The sequence below is a fragment of the Topomyia yanbarensis genome, chromosome 3 (genome assembly GCF_030247195.1).
Source record: "Topomyia yanbarensis strain Yona2022 chromosome 3, ASM3024719v1, whole genome shotgun sequence".
NCBI lineage: Eukaryota > Metazoa > Arthropoda > Insecta > Diptera > Culicidae > Topomyia > Topomyia yanbarensis.
Genome location: NC_080672.1, coordinates 249,187,879 through 249,209,324, shown reverse-complemented (window position 1 = coordinate 249,209,324; position 21,446 = coordinate 249,187,879). Strand labels below are relative to the sequence as shown.

The 21,446-nt window shown below is 43.6% G+C and overlaps 2 protein-coding genes and 1 long non-coding RNA gene across 3 annotated transcripts; 1 reads left to right on the top strand and 2 right to left on the bottom strand.

Moving 5' to 3' along the window:
• Positions 1 to 497: 497 nt before the first annotated feature.
• Positions 498 to 947, top strand: LOC131687859 (uncharacterized). Its single transcript, XM_058971946.1, has one exon. The coding sequence runs from the start codon at positions 498 to 500 to the stop codon at positions 945 to 947; it is 450 nt and encodes a 149-aa protein (XP_058827929.1).
• Positions 948 to 4,169: 3,222 nt separating this feature from the next.
• Positions 4,170 to 5,889, bottom strand: LOC131691928 (uncharacterized). The gene is made up of 4 exons (XR_009305883.1): positions 4,915 to 5,889; positions 4,784 to 4,850; positions 4,650 to 4,721; positions 4,170 to 4,586 (listed from the first exon to the last, which is right to left on the bottom strand). It is a non-coding gene; the product is annotated as an uncharacterized LOC131691928 (long non-coding RNA).
• A 336-nt stretch (positions 5,890 to 6,225) lies between these two features.
• LOC131687858 (uncharacterized) lies at positions 6,226 to 8,227 on the bottom strand. Its single transcript, XM_058971945.1, has 2 exons — positions 6,358 to 8,227; positions 6,226 to 6,302 (listed from the first exon to the last, which is right to left on the bottom strand). Exons 1-2 carry the CDS (start codon positions 8,225 to 8,227, stop codon positions 6,226 to 6,228), a joined length of 1,947 nt encoding a protein of 648 aa, XP_058827928.1.
• Positions 8,228 to 21,446: the final 13,219 nt, after the last annotated feature.

Below are 21,446 nucleotides of genomic sequence, written 5' to 3'. Positions count from 1 at the left end.
GATATACAGTAGCACTCCCAAAGGACGAAAACCTCCTATCGAAATTAGGAGAATCAAAGGATATTGCGTATAGGCGACTGCTAGAACTAGAACGAAGATTGGCAAGAGACGAAGACTTAAAGCAGCAGTACACAAAATTCATGGCAGAGTATCTGACACTGGGCCATATGCACAAGTTGGAAGGTGCAGCGATGGGTGAAGGCAAACGGTGCTACTTACCGCATCACCCCGTTGTCAAGGAGGGCAGTACCACAACGAAGGTGAGAGTGGTGTTTGATGCCTCATGCAAAACATCAAGTGGAGTCTTGCTCAACGATGTTCTTCTTGTTGGACCTGTCATTCAACAAGATTTGCGGACGATAGTGCTTCGTAGTCGAACTCGACAAATAATGGTGGTAGCAGATGTTGAAAAAATGTTCAGGCAGATCAACATGAATCAGGCGGACATTCCACTATAATGCATCCTGTGGCGGTTTGGATCGGAAGAAGATGTCGCGATGTACGAGCTAGCGACGGTGACGTATGGGACGAAACCGGCGCCTTTTCTGGCGACTCGTACTTTAAAACAATTGGCCTTAGACGAAGGGCACAAATTTCCTCGTGCTGCACAGGCGGTCGACGAGGACATCTATATGGATGACGTTATCTCCGGCGCAGATGATGTCGACACAGCAGTGGAACTGCGCAAACAACTAGCTGCCATGATAGCGAGAGGCGGTGTCAAATTAAGGAAGTGGGCTTCCAACTGTCTCGATATTTTGGATGGCATTCCGCGGGACTGTGTAGCACTTCCAGACTCCGAAGAAGTTAACTGGGACCAAGATCAAGCAGTAAAAACGTTAGGTTTAACTTGGTTTCCAAAAACCGATTGCTTCAAATACCAGTTTCGATTACCAATGCTCGAACCAAATAAAACGCTAACAAAACGCAAGTATTGTCTGCGATAGCTATGCTTTTCGACCTCTTAAGTCTTCTAGGAGCGACTATAATACTGGCAAAACTTTTCATGCAACGTTTGTGGTGTCTGCGAGATGAGGAAGGTAATCGGTGGGACTGGGATGTACCACTACCTCGTACGGTGGGGGAGGAATGGCGTAGCTACCATGGGCAACTACAATCTTTAAATGAGCTATGCATTCCACGGTGTGCCATCATATCGAGGGCAGAAAACATACAACTTCACTGTTTCCCTGATGCATCGGAAAAGGCGTATGGTGCTTGTCTATACATACGTAGTGTAGACAACCAGGGTACGGTGTCGATAAAACTTTTTACGGCCAAATCAAAGGTGGCCCCGGTCAAGGTTCAAACATTAACTCGCTTGGAATTGTGTGGAGCGCTGCTAGCAGCACAGTTGGTCGAAAAGGCCACGGAAGCGATCAAATCTACTTCTGGACCGATTCGACCTGCGTTCTGCGATGAATATCTGCGACACCAACCACTTGGACCACATTTGTAGCGAATCGAGTTGCAAAAATACAGAGGATCACGGAAAACCACATATGGAGGCATGTGCCAGGCATAAGCAACCCAGCGGATCTTATCTCACGCGGTGTCTGGCCCAGAGCCGTAGCAATTTTGTTTTTCGTGAGGGGGCATTATATTAAACTTAACGTATATTTAAAGCAAGGGACTGGAAGAATTTTTTTTTTTTGATATTTAGAACCACAGTACTCAAGACGATTTGGTGTTTATTGTGGATGAAGCAATTGCGCAATGTCGCGGCACGGATCCAATGTCACGCCCCAGGATCCCGAAGCTGAAGTATTCTTTTAAGTTGACCTGTGAACAGGCATGGAAAAAATCATTTCACGAAACGATCAATTTCAAATCATCCGCCAACATGCTCCTACTGTGAAACCCGATCTCGGCAACCCTTCTTGTGTAGAGTTACGCGTTCATGCGAAAGCGAGAAACAAAACAAAAAACTGAAAAAAGCGACAGCACACGGCAATGTTATTGTTCAACCAATGATTCATTCTCCATCGCATATAGGGTAAAGACCTAATTTTAGCCCCATTAGGGAAGGTGCCACAATATTCTATTAATTACGCAGCCTACAATCGACTAAATGCGTATAAATTGGCAGCAGTGCCCTTGCTTCGTTCCCAAGAACCAATTTAATACCAAAAATGTCCTGAGAATGAGGAAATATTTTTGTTTGAGCGCCACGAAAACTTGAACCGAATGCTCCTATTTTCCGTCTACCATTTGTACCAATGCGTTGAACAAAGATGGCAGCCGCTGCTCTAACTAATGGCTTCAAATGGGTAGGGCGATAATAGAAATAGGGCGAAAATAGTCTCCACACCCTATATTGCTTTGAATGAAAGCAGAAAGGATCGCACATGAATGCATTCTTTCATTCACAAAAATTCATTTCAAAACATTCACCAGATCGTTCTAATAAAAAAAACTGGTCGTTCTTGTTTATAGACCTGTGAAATTTTCACTTGGTGATCTCTAATTGTCAAGTAAGTAGCTTGCGATGCGCTGGTGAAAAAAAAACAATTTTTAGAATGAAACGACGCTGTACCCAAAAAAAGATTCTGTTGCAAGTTATCTAGGAGGAGGGCAGAAAATTCCACAGCAAAGCAGATGAGAATTGCGAATGTAAGCAAGCACCGCTGATACTCAAAAATTTCAAGAGGAACTTTTTTAAAATGTACCCTGCTGTCTACGCAGTAATGAATTTACCAGCACCGCCAAACAAGAAAATCGAACCGCAGAACCGTAACATGGATTGCTTGAAAAAATTGTTGATTATACAATTTTCAATTATACAATTTTCATGTATGTCATGTACAAGCATGCATTTGCCTAGAAATAACTTCATAAAACGATTCCCATATAATAACATCAATTTCAAGTGGATTCTAGTGCAATATACTTCCCAATAATGATTATAGTGTACATTTGCAGTATAAAGTTGACCTAACCCAACTGGAGAATACAATCTCTCATTCATTTGTGAACTAAAATTTGATTCACTTGTGAATGTTTACAATACAATCATCCGATTCAATGCGCGAATAAAGAACCCCAATCTTCTTCATTCAACGTAGTACGTGTCATTCTTTTACCTGGCTCACTTCTTCGGAAGTTCATCTCTACCTACGTCCATTTGTGTTCATTTGGAGAGTTTTCGTCGGATCGTGAATGAACGACTGGCTACTGCCAAAGCAATGAACGGATTCGCCAAGAATCATGCGAATGAATGATAATTTCCATCCCTGCCTGTGAACTTCAGGTCATGAATGGTAACGTGCTCCCAATTCACCTGGAATTTGTGCAGAACTTACTACAGTGGCAACCGTAAGATGTTTACGATACCGACTTACACCTAGAGGCAACCCGTCTCAATATTACCGGGAAAAGTAACTACCTACAAGGTAGCGGTGATTGGAGAGTCGGATCTCGAACAACTCTGCCGCTATCATTTCACATACTGAGCTTCGCATGCTGGGAGGTCGCCATCTGACAAAAAAACACAACACACTAATTCAGTAATGGAGTGTTTTATCGAAACGGCCAAGGCGTTACACTTCTATGACCAAATCAGCCACAAGAAGCCCAGTTTCAGCGAAGGTCTACCGGATATCAGTGATGTTATAGCTTTGAATCAGTATTTGGGAGGTCCCCGTACAATATAGCGAAGGACAACAGTGGCTTAGGCGCGTGGAGAAATGACCAGGCGAAGAAATCGACGAGATGTCAGCTGTCTCCGTCGAAACCAATGATGTATGCGAGGGTACACAGTATCTTAGAAATTGGGCGTTACGCGAACCCCGTTTATCGCCGGATTTCATCACCCGTGGTACCACAATTCTCATCCTCAAGGACATACCAATTACCTGTCTAACAAGTCTGCACAAGATCATGAGCACCTTCATCGCTACATACAGCCCACTATGAGAAGAATAGCACCAGAAGGACCAGAGGAGCAGAAGGGATGTAAAAAAATACACAAGACTGAAAAGATCAAGTTATCCTCCATGCAATCATTGTTTGTATTTGTATTTGTATGTATCATATATACACCAACAGGGAATTCAAAGCCACAATGATGTCTTAATGCTAAACTTATTGCTAACAGTCAAATCGTTACAACCTTTGATAAAAATAATAACAATACAGTGAAAAAATCAACAATGAAGGAATCAGCCGAAATTAATGGGTCCTTTGAAGGCTAGGTAAAATCATTGGCGTTGGGCGAGGCAAATTAAAGTCGAAAGCTGATGCGACTCGGTTGACGATCCTTTGTAGGCCCGTAATGGCCCCGTGCATAATTAGTGCGTCGAAATGGCAATCGGAGCATGAGGTTGTTACGTGTTGTTCGAGGTGCTACATTTATGTTAATTTGTTCCAAGGTGGCTGAGCAATCCAGATGACCTCACAAAGTATCAGCATCAAACAAAGCCCTTGCTGTATTCCATCGAACAAGCAGGGGTTCCAAGCTAATCAAAACGTAAAAAGCGTCGTTGCACGGACTCAATTCACTCAATACCGTTTGTTATGAATAGATCAATAACAAGTTTTCCGAAATTTTAACAATTATATTTCCAGCAGGCGTTGTTAAATTTTTCCTACAATTGTACATATTTGTTAGGTTTATTTTTTAATAATTGAGGTTAGGTTTATCAACTCACGTTTAGTATTCAACGTTCTCGCTTATCCGGATTTCGATCTGCAGGAGTAGCTCCTTATTTTAATCAGCAATACTAGTTTTAATTAAGATTTAGTTTAATTTAGCTACTAAGTTTAAATCTTTAGATATAGTTACCTGATAGTTTAACGAGTTTGATTTAGTATTAGTTATCAAGCCCGTGAAAATAATCTTCAACTCAATCCTATATTATATTACAAATTCACATTATAGTTTTTAGATTAAATTTATAATAATAAAGTAATTACCATTGGTAGAAATTCACATTAGCTTTAAGTGTAGTTTTAAGTAGAAAATAATAAATTTTAGATAGCTTTAAATTTGATACACCTTTGTTGTAGAATGAAGAATAATGATCCTGTCTCGCGTGTTAGCAGTCCTTCAGCTGTCAATCAGTCACAATCCTCTTGTTGGCCTCGGGTGTGTCCGTAACGCTGGCAAAGAATGAGGAGCTTTCCCCAAAGGGCGTAACACTCCCCCCAGTACGCTGGATGTCGTATCCTGCTTACTCTCATTTGCTCCGAGGTCTAGAACTGCCAGCTTAACGGCTGGACGCTCGTAGATACCGTGCATGGTTTGCACCGTTGCTCTTCGAACTTGGCCGTCCTTGTTCTTAGTCGCAACAATTCGACCTTTGGGCCACATGTTTCGTGGTAAGTCCGGATCAACAATGACAACAATATCACCTACTTGGATTGGTCTCACTGGTTGGTGCCACTTAGTTCGACGACAAATTGTTGGCAGGTATTCGCGAACCCATCTTTGCCAAAAATGGTTTGCGTAAATCTGTGAAGTTTTCCAATTATTGCGTAACGTTGCGGGCTTGTCGTCAAAAATGACCAGAGGTTTGCAGCCACTGGAAGAACCAACTAAAAAATGGTTCGGTGTTAGAGCCGGTGCGGACTCATCATCGATAGGAATATATGTGAGCGGTCTAGAATTTACGGTGTTCTCAATTTCCACCAGTGTATTTCTCAGGACTTCATCTGTAGGATGACGTGGAAGATGCATCTGGTTGAGAATTTTTTTAACGGATTGTACTAATCTCTCCCAACAGCCTCCAAAATGTGGAGAGTTTGGCGGATTAAACGACCATTTTAGTTCTGACGATACAAATTCGCTGAATAGTTTCTCGTGGTCGATTTTCTGCAGCGCTTCTTGTAGCTCACGACTAGCGCCGATGAAGTTGGTTCCTCTATCGCTGAAAATTTGTAACGGTGTTCCACGACGCGCCATGAAGTTCCGTATAGCCATTATACATGAGTCAGTGTTTAGTGTGTGTGCTATTTCGATGTGGATAGCTCGAACCGTCATGCACGTAAGAAGAACGCCCCATCGTTTCTCTACTCGTCGACCCACAACTACGAACAGTGGACCGAAATAATCCACACCTGTATACGAGAAGGGTTTGGTATAAGCAGCCAGCCTGGCTAAGGGTAAATCTGCCATCATTGGAGGTTCCGGTTTTGCTCTGCTGTTCTTGCAAGTTTGACACTCCTTGCGAATCTTGTTGCAGAGTCTACGCAATCTGGGGATCCGATATTTTTGTCGAAGCTCGTTCACGACAGTCTCATGGTTAAGGTGGTGATATCGATCGTGTACCGAGCGTACGATAAGTGTAGTAACAGGGTGGTCTCTTGGAAGTAAAATGGTATTGGTTGCGTATGGGCCTGCAAACGCGCAATGTTTACCTCTTCCTCGTATTCGCAATAGCCCTCGATCGTCCAAGTATAGTGACAAGCCACATATTGTACTATTCGACGGCAACTTAAATCGGCTCGTTTCGGCTGACTTTGCCACTATAGCCATTTCTTCAGAATATGCTGCTAACTGAACTTGCCGAAAAATATAGCTTTCTGCAATTTGAAGTTCTTCGGTTCGCAGTGCTTTAACAGTTGGTGACGTTGCATTAAGTTTGGCTTTTAAGTTGTGAGCGAAACGAAACACGAGAGCAACCAAACGTAGTAGTCGTTTCCAATTGGAAAAATCCGAAAAGTTCACCAATACTGCTTCATGTTGATGGAGATTCACTGAGTGTCTCAGTTCTACTGACGTCGATCCCACATGTCCTCGCAGATCTGGCCACTCGTGCTTATGCATCCAGATGAACGACAAACCACGGAACCATCTACTGGACGGAGAAAGATCTGGTAATTTTTGCCACTTAGTACCTTCGTCTGCCACATTCATCTGCGTTGATAACCAGTGCCATTCAGAAACGTCCGTATTCTCCAAAATCTCTCCTATACGAAATGCAACGAATTGGCTATAGCGACGATGGTCCGAATTTAGCCAACAGAGTACGTCCCGCGAGTCTGTCCAAAAAAAGCGTTCATTGATTGTCACGCGGTGACGTTCCACTATCGTCTTTGCCAACCGCGCTCCAATCACCGCAGCCTGCAATTCCAGTCGAGGTATGGAAACATATTTCAGGGGTGCAACGCGTGTTTTCGCAGCCACGAATGCACACTCAGTTACTCCTTGCTCTTCATATCGAAAATAGCCGACAGCTGCAAATCCATTTTCACTCGCGTCGACGAAGATATGGAGTTGCAGTTTATTTGATTCCATTGATGAAGTTTTGACACGATAGCACCTCGGAATAGAAACGGTGTCCACCTTCGTCAAAACTCCAAGCCACGTACGCCATTTCACGAATTGCTCATTAGCTATTGGCTCATCCCATGCCGTACCGGCACGCCATATCTCCTGTAGAAGAACTTTTAAGTACATTAGTACGTTGGCGAGAAATCCTAGTGGATCGAAGATGGACATCAGGACTCGCAAGACTTCACGCTTCGTAGGGATTGTCTGGCCGGATAAAAATTTCACATCTGCTCTCTTGGGAAATCTGAAGGTGAAAGTGTCGGTCTTTGTATTCCACCACAGCCCAAGAATCTTTTCGGTTGCCATCTGAGAATTTACGTTCAGATCCTTCTCCGAAGTTTGGGGTCCGTTTAAAGCAGCTAGCACTTCATTGGAATTAGAAAGCCATCCACGTATCTCGAATCCCGCTTGTGCATGAATGAAGCGGACATTTGTTGCAAGATCAACAGCTTCCTTTTCCGTCTCTACGCTGGATAGCATATCGTCCACATTGTGTTCGTTAATGATGGCATCGACAGCCGCAGGCATCTTGTGCACGAAACGTTCAGCATTCTTGTTTTTCACGTATTGGGCACAGCTAAGAGAACATGTTGCACCAAACGTCATAACAGTCATCACGTACACCGATGGTGTTTGATCTTGAGGTCCACTTTTCCATAAAAACCTCTGGCAGTGCTGATCATCATTGTTAATTTGTACCTGGTGGAACATCTCACATATGTCTCCTGAAACCGCTATTCGATACTTCCGGAAGCGATGGAGGACTCCAGGTAAGGATGTTAACTGGTCGGGTCCTTTAAGTAGAAAAGTATTTAGCGATACTCCATGGGCTTTGGCTGCAGCATCCCAGACGATTCGCAATTTCGTTGGTTTATTAGGATTCGTCACGGGAATATTGGCAAATACCAAGCACGATCTCTCGGCACATTTTCCTCCTCCGATGATAATTTCCATATATAGCCTTTAGTCTCATAGTCCCGAATCATAATTCGCAATGCTGTAGCCATCTCAGGTTCACGTGCCATACGTTTCTCCAAACAGTGAAATCTCTTTAGAGCCATCGTTTTGCTTTCTGGCAATTTGACTTCATCAAATTTCCATAGTAGGGATGTTTCGTACCGATTCTCTTTCAGTAAAGTGTTGGACATGAGTAGCGCCATTGCACGCTCATCGTCTTTAGACATTAGGGAACCGCTGGGAGTCTGGATTCCAAGGCTGTCTAGTGAGAAAAACTCCTTAACCATTGCATGAAGGGTTTCGCACTGACAGATGTGAAAACTATAGGTCTCATCGTGTTGTTTTCGCTGGTCGGCGTTAGCAATAGAACATGGACCGTAAACGATCCATCCTAGTCGCGTCAAAGCTGCAACTGGTTGATTTTCTTCCCCTTCTCTCGAGTTTAACGGGTGTCCTAACCGGATGTTGTCCATCCCTAAGAGAACACGAGGTCTGATATCTACATAAGATTCTATCGAGATTCCCCGGAGGTGTCGATAATGCTTTGAAATATCCTCAACAGACATCGTTTGCTACGGTAACTGAAGACTTTCTACCGTGTGAACCTTGCAAAGACTGGTCCGGCCACTGGAATCATTCACCCCTGTTATCTCTACGACGCACTTGACCGAGTTTGATTCATATCTAGCCTGTCCACCAGTCCAATTGATACATAAAGGGTAATTTTCTCCCGAAATATTGAGCTCTTCCAATAGATCGTGCTCCATGAGTGAACAAGTTGACCCGTCATCCAGGAAGGCATATGTGGTTACCGATCTCCCTCTTCCATGTATTGTAACCTTTACGTATTTGAGCATAACTGTACCAAGACAACAGTAATGAGTATTGCATGATGGTGTGTACCTGGTCAAAGGGCTGTGCTGATTCGCGGAAGCATTGCTTTGTTGCTTATGCCGCTCATCATCGTGGAGAAGTGGGTGGTGTAGGTACAGACACCCGTTCTTTCTGCAGGGATTGTTTACTGCGCAAGAATTAAAATGTTTCTTCAAGCATTTTCTACACACTTTATTATTTTTTACAATCGCCCATCGCGATTTTGGGCACATCTTTAGGAATCCTTCGCATTTATCCAGCGCTTTGCAAGACTTTCCGCATGCAAAACAAGCTTTCAGACTCGGTTTCCTTTCATCTGTATGAGTATTCAGATATGCGTCGTCTCTCCGGCCTCGCTTCTCGATCGGCCGGTTACACTTGGAACCGACAAAGGCAGGTCTCGTAACTTTGCTCAGCGCATCTACCAAGTTTCCTATCCATTCACTAAAATCGACGAGAGAGGCGGATCGCTTGGATTGGCGAAAAAGTGCCCAGTTCACTTTAATGGTGGGAGGCAAATGATCTACCAATTCTTGCAGTAGAGCCACGTTATACAGACACTCGTCCATTTCACATGCCTGCACAGTAGCACAAAGGTTTTTGTACTGCAACCCCAAAATCAATTATTGTTTCCATCCGATCCGCTTTAGGTGCTGGCATCGCTCTAATCCGTTTAACTAGTGTTTCTACTATTGACTCAGGATTTCCAAATAGCGTCCTCAGCCGTTTGATTATCACGGGTACATTTTCTGGGTGCAATAGCAGGCTCTAACCGGCGCTGAAAGCTCGATCGTGGAGATATCTTTCCAGTCGATCCAACAGCTCATCGTTTCGAAATGCACACATTCGTGTTGTTCTTTCATACGCTGCAATGAAACGAGGCCAGTCCTCTGGGTCGCCTCCAAACCTTGGAAGATCCTTGACAGTCTGTCGAGCGGCTAGGTGTCGGGTATCCAGCGGCTCCAATCCTTGCCGAGGATGTAGACTAAATACCGATGCCAGCGACGAATGAGAGTTTCTATGATTTTCAGCTACCGGTGATTCGTCGATCGCGGCTGAATGCTCTTTAGGATGCTCTCCGAGATTGACCTTTTCAAGCCAATCAGCTATTTTCGATACATCTCCAACGTCCTCTACCGAATCTCTGTCACTTTGCTCTATTTGCTCCTGCTGCAAAGCTAATCTTTCCTCGAGCTGTCTTCTCTCCAGAGCTTGTTTTTCCTCCAGCGCCTTACGTTGAAGCTCATACAACCTAGCAGAGTTTCTGGAAGCCCTGGACGACGCCTTACTCTTCGTTTCAAAATTTCCTCCTTGAGTTTGGTTCTCTCTAGCAACATCTTGGAAACTATTGTAGTTTTTCTTGATTGCGCCAGTGTGATTTTGCTGTGACATGCCGGCTTCGAGTGACGACGAGATCGGCGGTAGTTTCATACGATTCTCATACTGCTGCACGAGAGTGAGAATTTGTTGCTTGTGTTTTGTTCGCTCGCTCATGAGAGCTTGAGTAATCTGCTGCAGCTGTTCTCGCATTTCCTGATTGGATTTATCCATTTCTTCACGCAGTCGTTGCTGCTCAGTAGCTATAGCTTGGCTAAGGATATTTTGTTCCATTATACTCATTTTGGATATTGGAGTAGACGTAACGCCTGACGTCGAACGAGTGCCGACTTCGGTTAGTACTTTCAATTCTTGGTCTGTCACAACTGACTGACAGATGTGAAAACTATAGGTCTCATCGTGTTGTTTTCGCTGGTCGGCGTTAGCAATAGAACATGGACCGTAAACGATCCATCCTAGTCGCGTCAAAGCTGCAACTGGTTGATTTTCTTCCCCTTCTCTCGAGTTTAACGGGTGTCCTAACCGGATGTTGTCCATCCCTAAGAGAACACGAGGTCTGATATCTACATAAGATTCTATCGAGATTCCCCGGAGGTGTCGATAATGCTTTGAAATATCCTCAACAGACATCGTTTGCTACGGTAACTGAAGACTTTCTACCGTGTGAACCTTGCAAAGACTGGTCCGGCCACTGGAATCATTCACCCCTGTTATCTCTACGACGCACTTGACCGAGTTTGATTTATATCTAGCCTGTCCACCAGTCCAATTGATACATAAAGGGTAATTTTCTCCCGAAATATTGAGCTCTTCCAATAGATCGTGCTCCATGAGTGAACAAGTTGACCCGTCATCCAGGAAGGCATATGTGGTTACCGATCTCCCTCTTCCATGTATTGTAACCTTTACGTATTTGAGCATAACTGTACCAAGACAACAGTAATGAGTATTGCATGATGGTGTGTACCTGGTCAAAGGGCTGTGCTGATTCGCGGAAGCATTGCTTTGTTGCTTATGCCGCTCATCATCGTGGAGAAGTGGGTGGTGTAGGTACAGACACCCGTTCTTTCTGCAGGGATTGTTTACTGCGCAAGAATTAAAATGTTTCTTCAAGCATTTTCTACACACTTTATTATTTTTTACAATCGCCCATCGCGATTTTGGGCACATCTTTAGGAATCCTTCGCATTTATCCAGCGCTTTGCAAGACTTTCCGCATGCAAAACAAGCTTTCAGACTCGGTTTCCTTTCATCTGTATGAGTATTCAGATATGCGTCGTCTCTCCGGCCTCGCTTCTCGATCGGCCGGTTACACTTGGAACCGACAAAGGCAGGTCTCGTAACTTTGCTCAGCGCATCTACCAAGTTTCCTATCCATTCACTAAAATCGACGAGAGAGGCGGATCGCTTGGATTGGCGAAAAAGTGCCCAGTTCACTTTAATGGTGGGAGGCAAATGATCTACCAATTCTTGCAGTAGAGCCACGTTATACAGACACTCGTCCATTTCACATGCCTGCACAGTAGCACAAAGGTTTTGTACTGCAACCCCAAAATCAATTATTGTTTCCATCCGATCCGCTTTAGGTGCTGGCATCGCTCTAATCCGTTTAACTAGTGTTTCTACTATTGACTCAGGATTTCCAAATAGCGTCCTCAGCCGTTTGATTATCACGGGTACATTTTCTGGGTGCAATAGCAGGCTCTAACCGGCGCTGAAAGCTCGATCGTGGAGACATCTTTCCAGTCGATCCAACAGCTCATCGTTTCGAAATGCACACATTCGTGTTGTTCTTTCATACGCTGCAATGAAACGAGGCCAGTCCTCTGGGTCGCCTCCAAACCTTGGAAGATCCTTGACAGTCTTTTTTTTTTTTTTTTTTTTTAACAATGGAGAAGACCTTTATGTCCTAACCCAGTACACGTGCTAACGGTAGGGTCCAATCTACCACACGGGGTGCACTGGGGGCGTGTCGGACTCAAATGGTGACCAGCCATTAATACCGACTAAACTCCATTGGGCTCCGCCATCCATCCCCAGGAACTACCTTTCGGCATTACTTCTGGGGGGATGGCCGTACTTAGCGTACGCTCTCACTCGTGCCTTACATTATCGCACACTCGCTCCCATCTTGGCATGGGTAGACCATACCTTCGTCTATCATCCGCCAATTCACTCACTCTAACTCCTCGCCTGCTGCTCGGCGCTCCATGCTCTCTGCAGCCGGCAGGCAATCTGAGTGGTGGCAGTCGAAACTGCGTTCCACTTCTCTACCGCTTGGCACATCCCCTGAACAAGGGTATCAGGGGTTGTATCCAAGCCGCAGACGCCTAGCATAGCGCCTCTTTCGACGTCGAAGCGGGGACATACGAATAGTACGTGCTCCGCAGTTTCGTCGACACCTGGGCAGTCTGGGCAGACTGGGGCCTCAGCGTGCCCAAACCTGTGGAGGTACTGTCGGAAACAGCCATGGCCTGACAGGAACTGTGTCAGATGGAAGTGAACTTCCCCATGGGGTCTTCCCACCCAGCTAGATATGTTGGGTATCAGCCGGTGGGTCCACCTACCTCTCGACGAGTTGTCCCATTCGCGTTGCCATCTGGCGACCGAGGTCACCCTGGCACGCTCACGGACTCCCCTATTGCCACGCAATTCGAAACAATCTTCGTCTTCCCGGATGACCAGCCCGACTGGCATCATACCCGCTATCACGCAGGATGCATCATGTGATACCGTGCGGTAGGCAGATATCACTCTGAGACACATCAAGCGATAGGTGCTCTCCAATTTGCGACGGTAACTGGTTACTCCCAGTGCCCTCGCCCAGGACGGTCCACCGTACCTAAGAATAGATACGGCGACACCGGCCAGTAGCCTGCGTCTACTGGCGCACACCTTGGAGCTGTTGGACATCATCCTCGATAATGCCGCAACAGCCACCGAAGCCTTCTTGCACGCATAGTCGACATGGCTGCCGAAGGTCAGCTTGTCGTCTATGATGGCCCCAAGAATCTTCAGACTCCGCTTAGAAGTTATCTCAACTTCTCCCGCTTGGATAACTGCTTGTTGTGCCGACTTGCGGTTATTGACAACAACCACCTCCGTCTTGTGATGAGATAGGAGTTCCTGGGCAAGAGGCTAAGGACCACTGTGGCTAACCACCGGGTCTGTATTGCGCATTGCCCAGGCATTTGCCGGCCGAACCTTGGAAGATCCTTGACAGTCTGTCGAGCGGCTAGGTGTCGGGTATCCAGCGGCTCCAATCCTTGCCGAGGATGTAGACTAAATACCGATGCCAGCGACGAATGAGAGTTTCTATGATTTTCAGCTACCGGTGATTCGTCGATCGCGGCTGAATGCTCTTTAGGATGCTCTCCGAGATTGACCTTTTCAAGCCAATCAGCTATTTTCGATACATCTCCAACGTCCTCTACCGAATCTCTGTCACTTTGCTCTATTTGCTCCTGCTGCAAAGCTAATCTTTCCTCGAGCTGTCTTCTCTCCAGAGCTTGTTTTTCCTCCAGCGCCTTACGTTGAAGCTCATACAACCTAGCAGAGTTTCTGGAAGCCCTGGACGACGCCTTACTCTTCGTTTCAAAATTTCCTCCTTGAGTTTGGTTCTCTCTAGCAACATCTTGGAAAGGGAAAATGTACTTTTGCATATAAAATATTTAAAATAATCCATAAAGAATTGTAAAACGATCCATAAAAAAGTTGTCAATGTTCCATAAAACAAAACTGAAAATCCATAAAACAATGTGAATGATCCATAAAAAGGGGTGATTTGATCCATAGATTATGTAAAATTGAACCATAAAATGGTAGCAAAATAGCACTAAAATAGTAGTAAAAAAGCAATTAAATTCAACCAATGCCCCATAAAAATATTGGAAATGTTCCATAAAATGATACATTTTGCGCCATAAATTAACTGACATTGATCCATAGAATTTTAACAATGTACAATAAAACACGTCGATATGTTCCATAATATCGACAAAAATGTTCCACGGTATTACAAAATGGAGCAATAAAATGTCAGAAAAAGTTCCATAAATTTGATGAAAATCTTTGCTAAATAATTTTTCTTGGTCCATAGAAGATGTAAAAATGAACATTAGAAATGATTCATATATCGAACGTTAAATAATGGTTCATGGATATTTACAAAACGATCCATAAGAAAAGAAAATGCAAAACGATCCATTAATATGTGCTTATGCACTAGAAAAAATAAATTTAATGAATTCATGCGAAATTTTAAGGTAAACTGAAAAAATAAGTTGTGCTTAATAATTCTCATAACAGTGACAGTGTTTTAACAAGTGAGCTTATACTGGGAGCTAGTGTGATGCGGCTTGGCCACATATCCGAGGCCAAGGATCCGAAGCGGCGCAAAGCCGCTGAGGATCCGTTGGACGAGGCATTGATTAACCCGTAGCTGGAATTGCAAGCAAACCTGTGGTCCTCTCGTTTACCCGGTTTACTTAAACATAGGGGCTATAGCTAGTTAAAAGCCGACTGAGCGGCAGCGAAGTCCGACAGTACACTAGAAAGCGATGTGGCGTAGCCACATTAGTCAGTGTTCGTGTATAAAGTGTCCGTTTTCGCTTCAGATAGTTATTCAGATAGTATTTGCGACTCATGCCACCCTGTATCAGTGGTCTAATAACTCTCAGCGCTCTAATATCATAAATACCCTGACGTTTAAAGAGTTGCCATAATGATTTCAGGTTAGCTAAGGTCAGTTACCTGACTAGTGGGATACGGAAGCTTAAGTTTAACTATAATGTATGCATGGTTTGTTGTAGTTTGACATTACAACCAAATGTAATAAACTTTATTATTAGTTCGAACAGCAAAAATTTCGCATGAATTCATTAAATTTAATTTTTCTGGTGCATAAGCACATATTAATGGATCGTTTTACATTTTCTTTTCTTATGGATCGTTTTGTAAATATCCATGAACCATTATTTAACGTTCGATATATGAATCATTTCTAATGTTCATTTTTACATCTTCTATGAACCAAGAAAAATTATTTAGCAAACATTTTCATCAAATTTATGGAACTTTTTCTGATATTTTATTGCTCCATTTTGTAATACCATGGAACATTTTTGTCGATATTATGGAACATATCGACGTGTTTTATTGTACATTGTTAATATTCTATGGATCAATGTCAGTTAATTTATGGCGCAAAATGTATCATTTTATGGAACATTTCCAATATTTTTATGGGGCATTGGTTCATTTTAATTGCTCTTTTATTACTATTTTAGTGCTCTTTTGCGACCATTTTATGGTTCAATTTTACATAATCTATGGATCAAAACACCCCTTTTTATGGATCATTCACACTGCTTTATGGATTTTCAGTTTTGTTTTATGGAACATTGACAACTTTTTTATGGATCGTTTTTAAATTTTTTATGGATCATTTTTGTTGTTTTAGCGGCGCAAACTTAGGGCTGCCTCTTGGAAACTATTGTAGTTTTTCTTGATTGCGCCAGTGTGATTTTGCTGTGACATGCCGGCTTCGAGTGACGACGAGATCGGCGGTAGTTTCATACGATTCTCATACTGCTGCATGAGAGTGAGAATTTGTTGCTTGTGTTTTGTTCGCTCGCTCATGAGAGCTTGAGTAATCTGCTGCAGCTGTTCTCGCATTTCCTGATTGGATTTATCCATTTCTTCACGCAGTCGTTGCTGCTCAGTAGCTATAGCTTGGCTAAGGATATTTTGTTCCATTATACTCATTTTGGATATTGGAGTAGACGTAACGCCTGACGTCGAACGAGTGCCGACTTCGGTTAGTACTTTCAATTCTTGGTCTGTCACAACTTTTCTAGTCTGCTGCCGCTGTAGCCCTTGCTGCTGCTGCTCAACCGATGGTTGCTGCAGTTGTTGCTTGTTCTTCTGCTGCTGCTGAAGTTGTTGTTCCTTTGCTTGGAGAATTCGCTTTCCTTCGTCGAGCGATTTTTTAATGCACCGTCTACAATTCCAATCCTCGTACTCTATATCGTCAGTAACATGGACGCATTCGTAGTGGAACCACTCGTCGCAGTCATCACATTGAACCATCCGACTGTGGTCCAGCTTTCGACACTCTCCACAACTGGCCCCGTTTTCACCAGGGGAGTCACTAATTATCTTTCCACCTTTCGATCGTTTAGGCATTCTAGCTACGTTTCAGAAGATATCGTACTCCGGAAGATAAACGAAAAATATAATTTGTTATGAATGGATCAATAACAAGTTTTCCGAAATTTTAACAATTATATTTCCAGCAGGCGTTGTTAAATTTTTCCTACAATTGTACATATTTGTTAGGTGTATTTTTTAATAATTGAGGTTAGGTTTATCAACTCATGTTTAGTATTCAACGTTCTCGTTTATCCGGATTTCGATCTGCAGGAGTAGCTCCTTATTTTAATCAGCAATACTAGTTTTAATTAAGATTTAGTTTAATTTAGCTACTAAGTTTAAATCTTTAGATATAGTTACCTGATAGTTTAACGAGTTTGATTTAGTATTAGTTATCAAGCCCGTGAAAATAATCTTCAACTCAATCCTATATTATATTACAAATTCACATTATAGTTTTTAGATTTAATTTATAATAATAAAGTAATTACCATTGGTAGAAATTCACATTAGCTTTAAGTGTAGTTTTAAGTAGAAAATAATAAATTTTAGATAGCTTTAAATTTGATACACCTTTGTTGTAGAATGAAGAATAATGATCCTGTGTCGCGTGTTAGCAGTCCTTCAGCTGTCAATCAGTCACAATCCTCTTGTTGGCCTCGGGTGTGTCCGTAACGCTGGCAAAGAATGAGGAGCTTTCCCCAAAGGGCGTAACACCGTTGTTATAGTTTGGGCTCCAAACTTCGCAGCAGTACTGCAGGATTGACCACGACAAAGAGCAGTACAGCGTTTTGAGACAATACATGTAAGTAAAATTTTTAGCTATCCTGAAGATGCATCCCAGCATTCGATATGCTTTGCTAACGGTATAGGAGACGTGCTGTTTAAACGCAAGTTGCGAGTCTCCTAGACACTCCTAGATCCTTCACCTGACTAACGCGTTCAATTTCAGTATCAGGTAGACAGTAGTTAAAACAAACCGGGTCTTTTTTTTCGTGAGAACGATGTCACCTAGCACTTTGTTGGATTTACACACATACGGTTCGTGTTACACCAGTCAGCGAAGGTTTCATACTGTGGTTGGAGTAATCTGCAATCTTCAGTAGAGCTGATGAGAAGAAACATCTTGAGATCGTCTGCGAAGGACAGGCGTGGAAACTTCAGAACTAGATGAACGTCGTTGAAGTAAAGCAGATACATCAACGGTCCCAAGTGACTTCCCTGGGGTACTCCTGACGTAGAAATAAATGTGGGTGCCTGACAATCTCCAATGACCACTATTTCTCGACCTGAAAGGTATGATCGAAACAACTGCAACAGACTACCGTTAATTCCAAATCTCTCCATTTTAGCGATTGTTATTTCATAGTTCAATTTGTCAAAAGCGGCAGATAGGTCTGTATAGATAACATCGGTTTGAGCGCGACGTTCCATACTCTCTGTTATGTATGATGTTAGGCAAAGCAGGTTAGTCGTTGTCGAACGGCCAGACATGAAGCCATGTTGATCGTCACTTAGGTACTGCTTGCAGTGAGCCTAAAGAGGTTCCATAATCACCAATTCTCGAACAACTTCGAGACAGCACTCAATGAAGTAATTCCCCGGTAATTATTGACGTCTCGCTTATTACCCTTTTTATGGACTGGGAACATGTTCGCGGACTTCCAGCAGGATGGAAAGATGCCAATTAGGCAATCCACCACGACGTTTGATTGACAATTCAGCGAGTTGTTTTGTCAACAAGTTTTCTCCAGCTAAAAGAAAAACCCGTCCGACGACCATACTTCGTTAGCCCGATTCGTTTGATGTTGGATCAAATCGGCGATTTTGTCAGACATCGCACCCACCCGAGTTACGTCAGAAGAAATAATCATCTGATCAGAAATGCCTCATGGATTGCCTAATGGCAATAGATGCTCTAAAGATGCGAAGAAGGGGAAGTGCTAAAACGTCGATGTGCCTTTTTAAAAGTACTGAAAGGAAACCATGGGGTCCCGGAATGAAAGACGATTTTAACCGAGAACAAGCTCTGGTTATCATCGCTTCATTGACATCAATTGCGCTTAGAGTTTGGCTCACAACCGGAACTTGACTAACAGCGAGTTCAATTTGATCAACTGTTAAGGCCTCATATGTGAACACATTCGCGAATTTCTCCGAAAAAAATCTGCACATATCTTGGGATGTGATAGCTGTGCGGCCGTTGAAAGTCGTAGACAACGGCAGTCCGGATTCCTTGCGCTGCTCACTCACCTATTTCCAGAAACGTTTTGGGTGCAACTTGAGAATACGCTGAATGTTTTGCTGATATCGAAAGAAACAATCCTGGCTAGCACGTTTATTAGCATGGTTGAGACTGACGTAAAAGTTTCTAAGTGGAATTGTGCGATACTTGGTCAACCTCCGCAGAGCAGCTCTCTTAATGGACTTCAGCCGTCGCATCGTGCTCGTTTGCCAAGGATGGCCAATTTGTTGATGATGAATTTCGGGACGTGCCTGTCAATAACATAACCCAAAACGTTGGAAAATGCTTGAACTGCCGTATCAACATCTTCGAGGTCCAGAAAATTTAGCCAATCGAGAATGGAGAAGAGGTCTGCGATGTTGTTGGAGAAGTAGTGTGTAACCAACGGAACATGAGTATGCCGATTACAAGACGACATACAACTCCATATCGCACTCGCTCCTCATCAAGGTATTAAAGATGTATAAAGCTGATCCTGTAGTCTAAGGTTCCTACGGCAGGTGATGGAGAGAGGAACGACAAAACTGCTCAGCTCAGAAGTGGAAAAGACGTGTTGCGGTCTAGAATGCTTCGCATCTTGAGGGGGACTTTCCAAGACGATTCTTTTATCCCGCACAGTAGGACACCTCAATGACTATCAGATAAGGTATAGAGAAAGCTCACCGGAAGAGACGTCCCATACTTTCACGTGGACGACATCAAGATCTATGCTGACTCGACAGAACGACTGTGTGTAGTCATCACACTAGCCGAAAGAATTAGTGGCGACATCAGCATAGCGTTTGACCTAGAGAAACGCCGATCTGCTCCGCTACTATCAGGGCGATTGGTCGAGACTGGAGACTGCGAGATCGACGAAGGTGAGATGATTCGGGACACGATTCGAGGCGAATCATATCAGTATATCGGATTCCGGCAGCTCCCCGGGATTCGCCACACCGACATCTGGCTTAAGCTCCGAAATAACGTTCCATTATATTACTTTTAGGTGAATTAATTAAACGATATACTTCTGACACATTTATGACACTTCTCCGAACAATCTATACTTCTAAAGTTAAAGGGTTTAGACGCTATTAATTTGGAGCACGAAAACGACGTTTTAAAACACTGTGCAGAGTGGAAGTGGCTAGCTGTGCAAGGTGCCCATCCACACCAGTTGGAGCAGCCGTACATCGATAAGACTGCATCTAATTTTTGAACAATTTGTGTTCTCATTCGGCCCTTCATTGTGCAATTTGCTATATTATGACAGATCGTCTAGGTGCGGTGTTTCATGAAGCCCGGCCATTTGCGGCGATGAAATTTCGGATCGATACTAATTAACACAGTATACAATATACAAATAGTCCTCTTGCTTTTTATTTGATTAATCTATAATTTCGCTCGGCGCAAAACACGTGGGGGGCAAAGCCCCCTCTTGCCCCTTAGGTTGCTACGGCTCTGGTCTGGCCGAATGCAATAAAGGAATGCAGTTTATGGTGGTATAGTCCACAATGGTTGAAGTTAGGGATGGATGATTGGCCAAAACAACAAACACTCTCGTTGGAAGACATGCAGGAAAAACGGCGGATGGTTACAGCTTGTGTTGCCTCAGATGAACAAACATTCAGCGTTTGGTTCATTTCTAAATTCTCGTCGTATACTAAATTGATCAGGAGTACAGCTTATTGGTTACGGCTGATGACGTCTTTGCGAAGCGTGAATGAAAAAAGGAAAAATGGGTTTCTAAGTATAACTGAGCTGCGGCAGGCTGAACTGGTGATCGTTCGGCAAGTTCAAAGAGAATCATTTTCGAAGGAGAGGAATGCAATTTCAAATGGCAACAATCTTACTCGAAGTTCGCCATTACGTTGGTTTAATCCGACGATTACCGATGATGGAATATTACGGATTAGTGGGAGATTAGGTCATTCGACGGAATCATATCAAGTCCAACATCCAATGATTGTACCCTCTAAACACTCGCTCACTGATATGGTCATGCAGCATTATCATGAGCAACTGCTACATGCTGGTCCACAGTTGCTACTAGCCACGGTTCGGTTGCGCTTTTGACCCCTGGGGGGGGGGGGGGGGGGGAAATGCTGCAAGAAAAATTGTCCACAGATGTCTACGTTGTTTCCGAGCCAAACCATCTATTATTCAGAAACAAATGGGAGAGCTGCCATCGGCAAGAGTAACAGTTTCAAGACCGTTTTCTAGAACTGGACTAGATTATTTTGGGCCGGTGTACATTCGTGAAGGACGACGACGTGCAGTACTAAAGGCTTATGTTGCAGTTTTTGTGTGCATGTGCACCAAGGCAGTCCATCTTGAACTCGTCACTGACTTGTCCACAGAGCGGTTCTTGCAAGCACTGAGACGATTCACTGCACGACGGGGTAGATGCACCGATATTTACTCCGATAACGGAACGAACTTGTTGGAGCGAGAAACCAAATCCGAGAATTGTTTACATTGCTGAAGGATCAAAATCACCAGGAAGCAGTAATAAAAGAATGTGTCAACCAAGAAATACACTGGCATTTCAATCCACCAGGCGCTCCACACTTTGGAGGCCTATGGGAGGCGGCAGTTCGGTCTGCGAAATTCCATTTGCTACGG

Coding starts and splice junctions, on each gene's coding strand:
- LOC131687859 (XM_058971946.1), top strand. CDS start 498: ATGTACGAGCTAGCGACGGTGACGTATGGGACGAAACCGGCGCCTTTT.
- LOC131687858 (XM_058971945.1), bottom strand. CDS start 8,227: ATGGAAATTATCATCGGAGGAGGAAAATGTGCCGAGAGATCGTGCTTG. Junction 6,303..6,357: donor ATTGCGAATACGAGGAAGAG/GTAAACATTGCG, acceptor TTTACTTCCAAG/AGACCACCCTGTTACTACAC.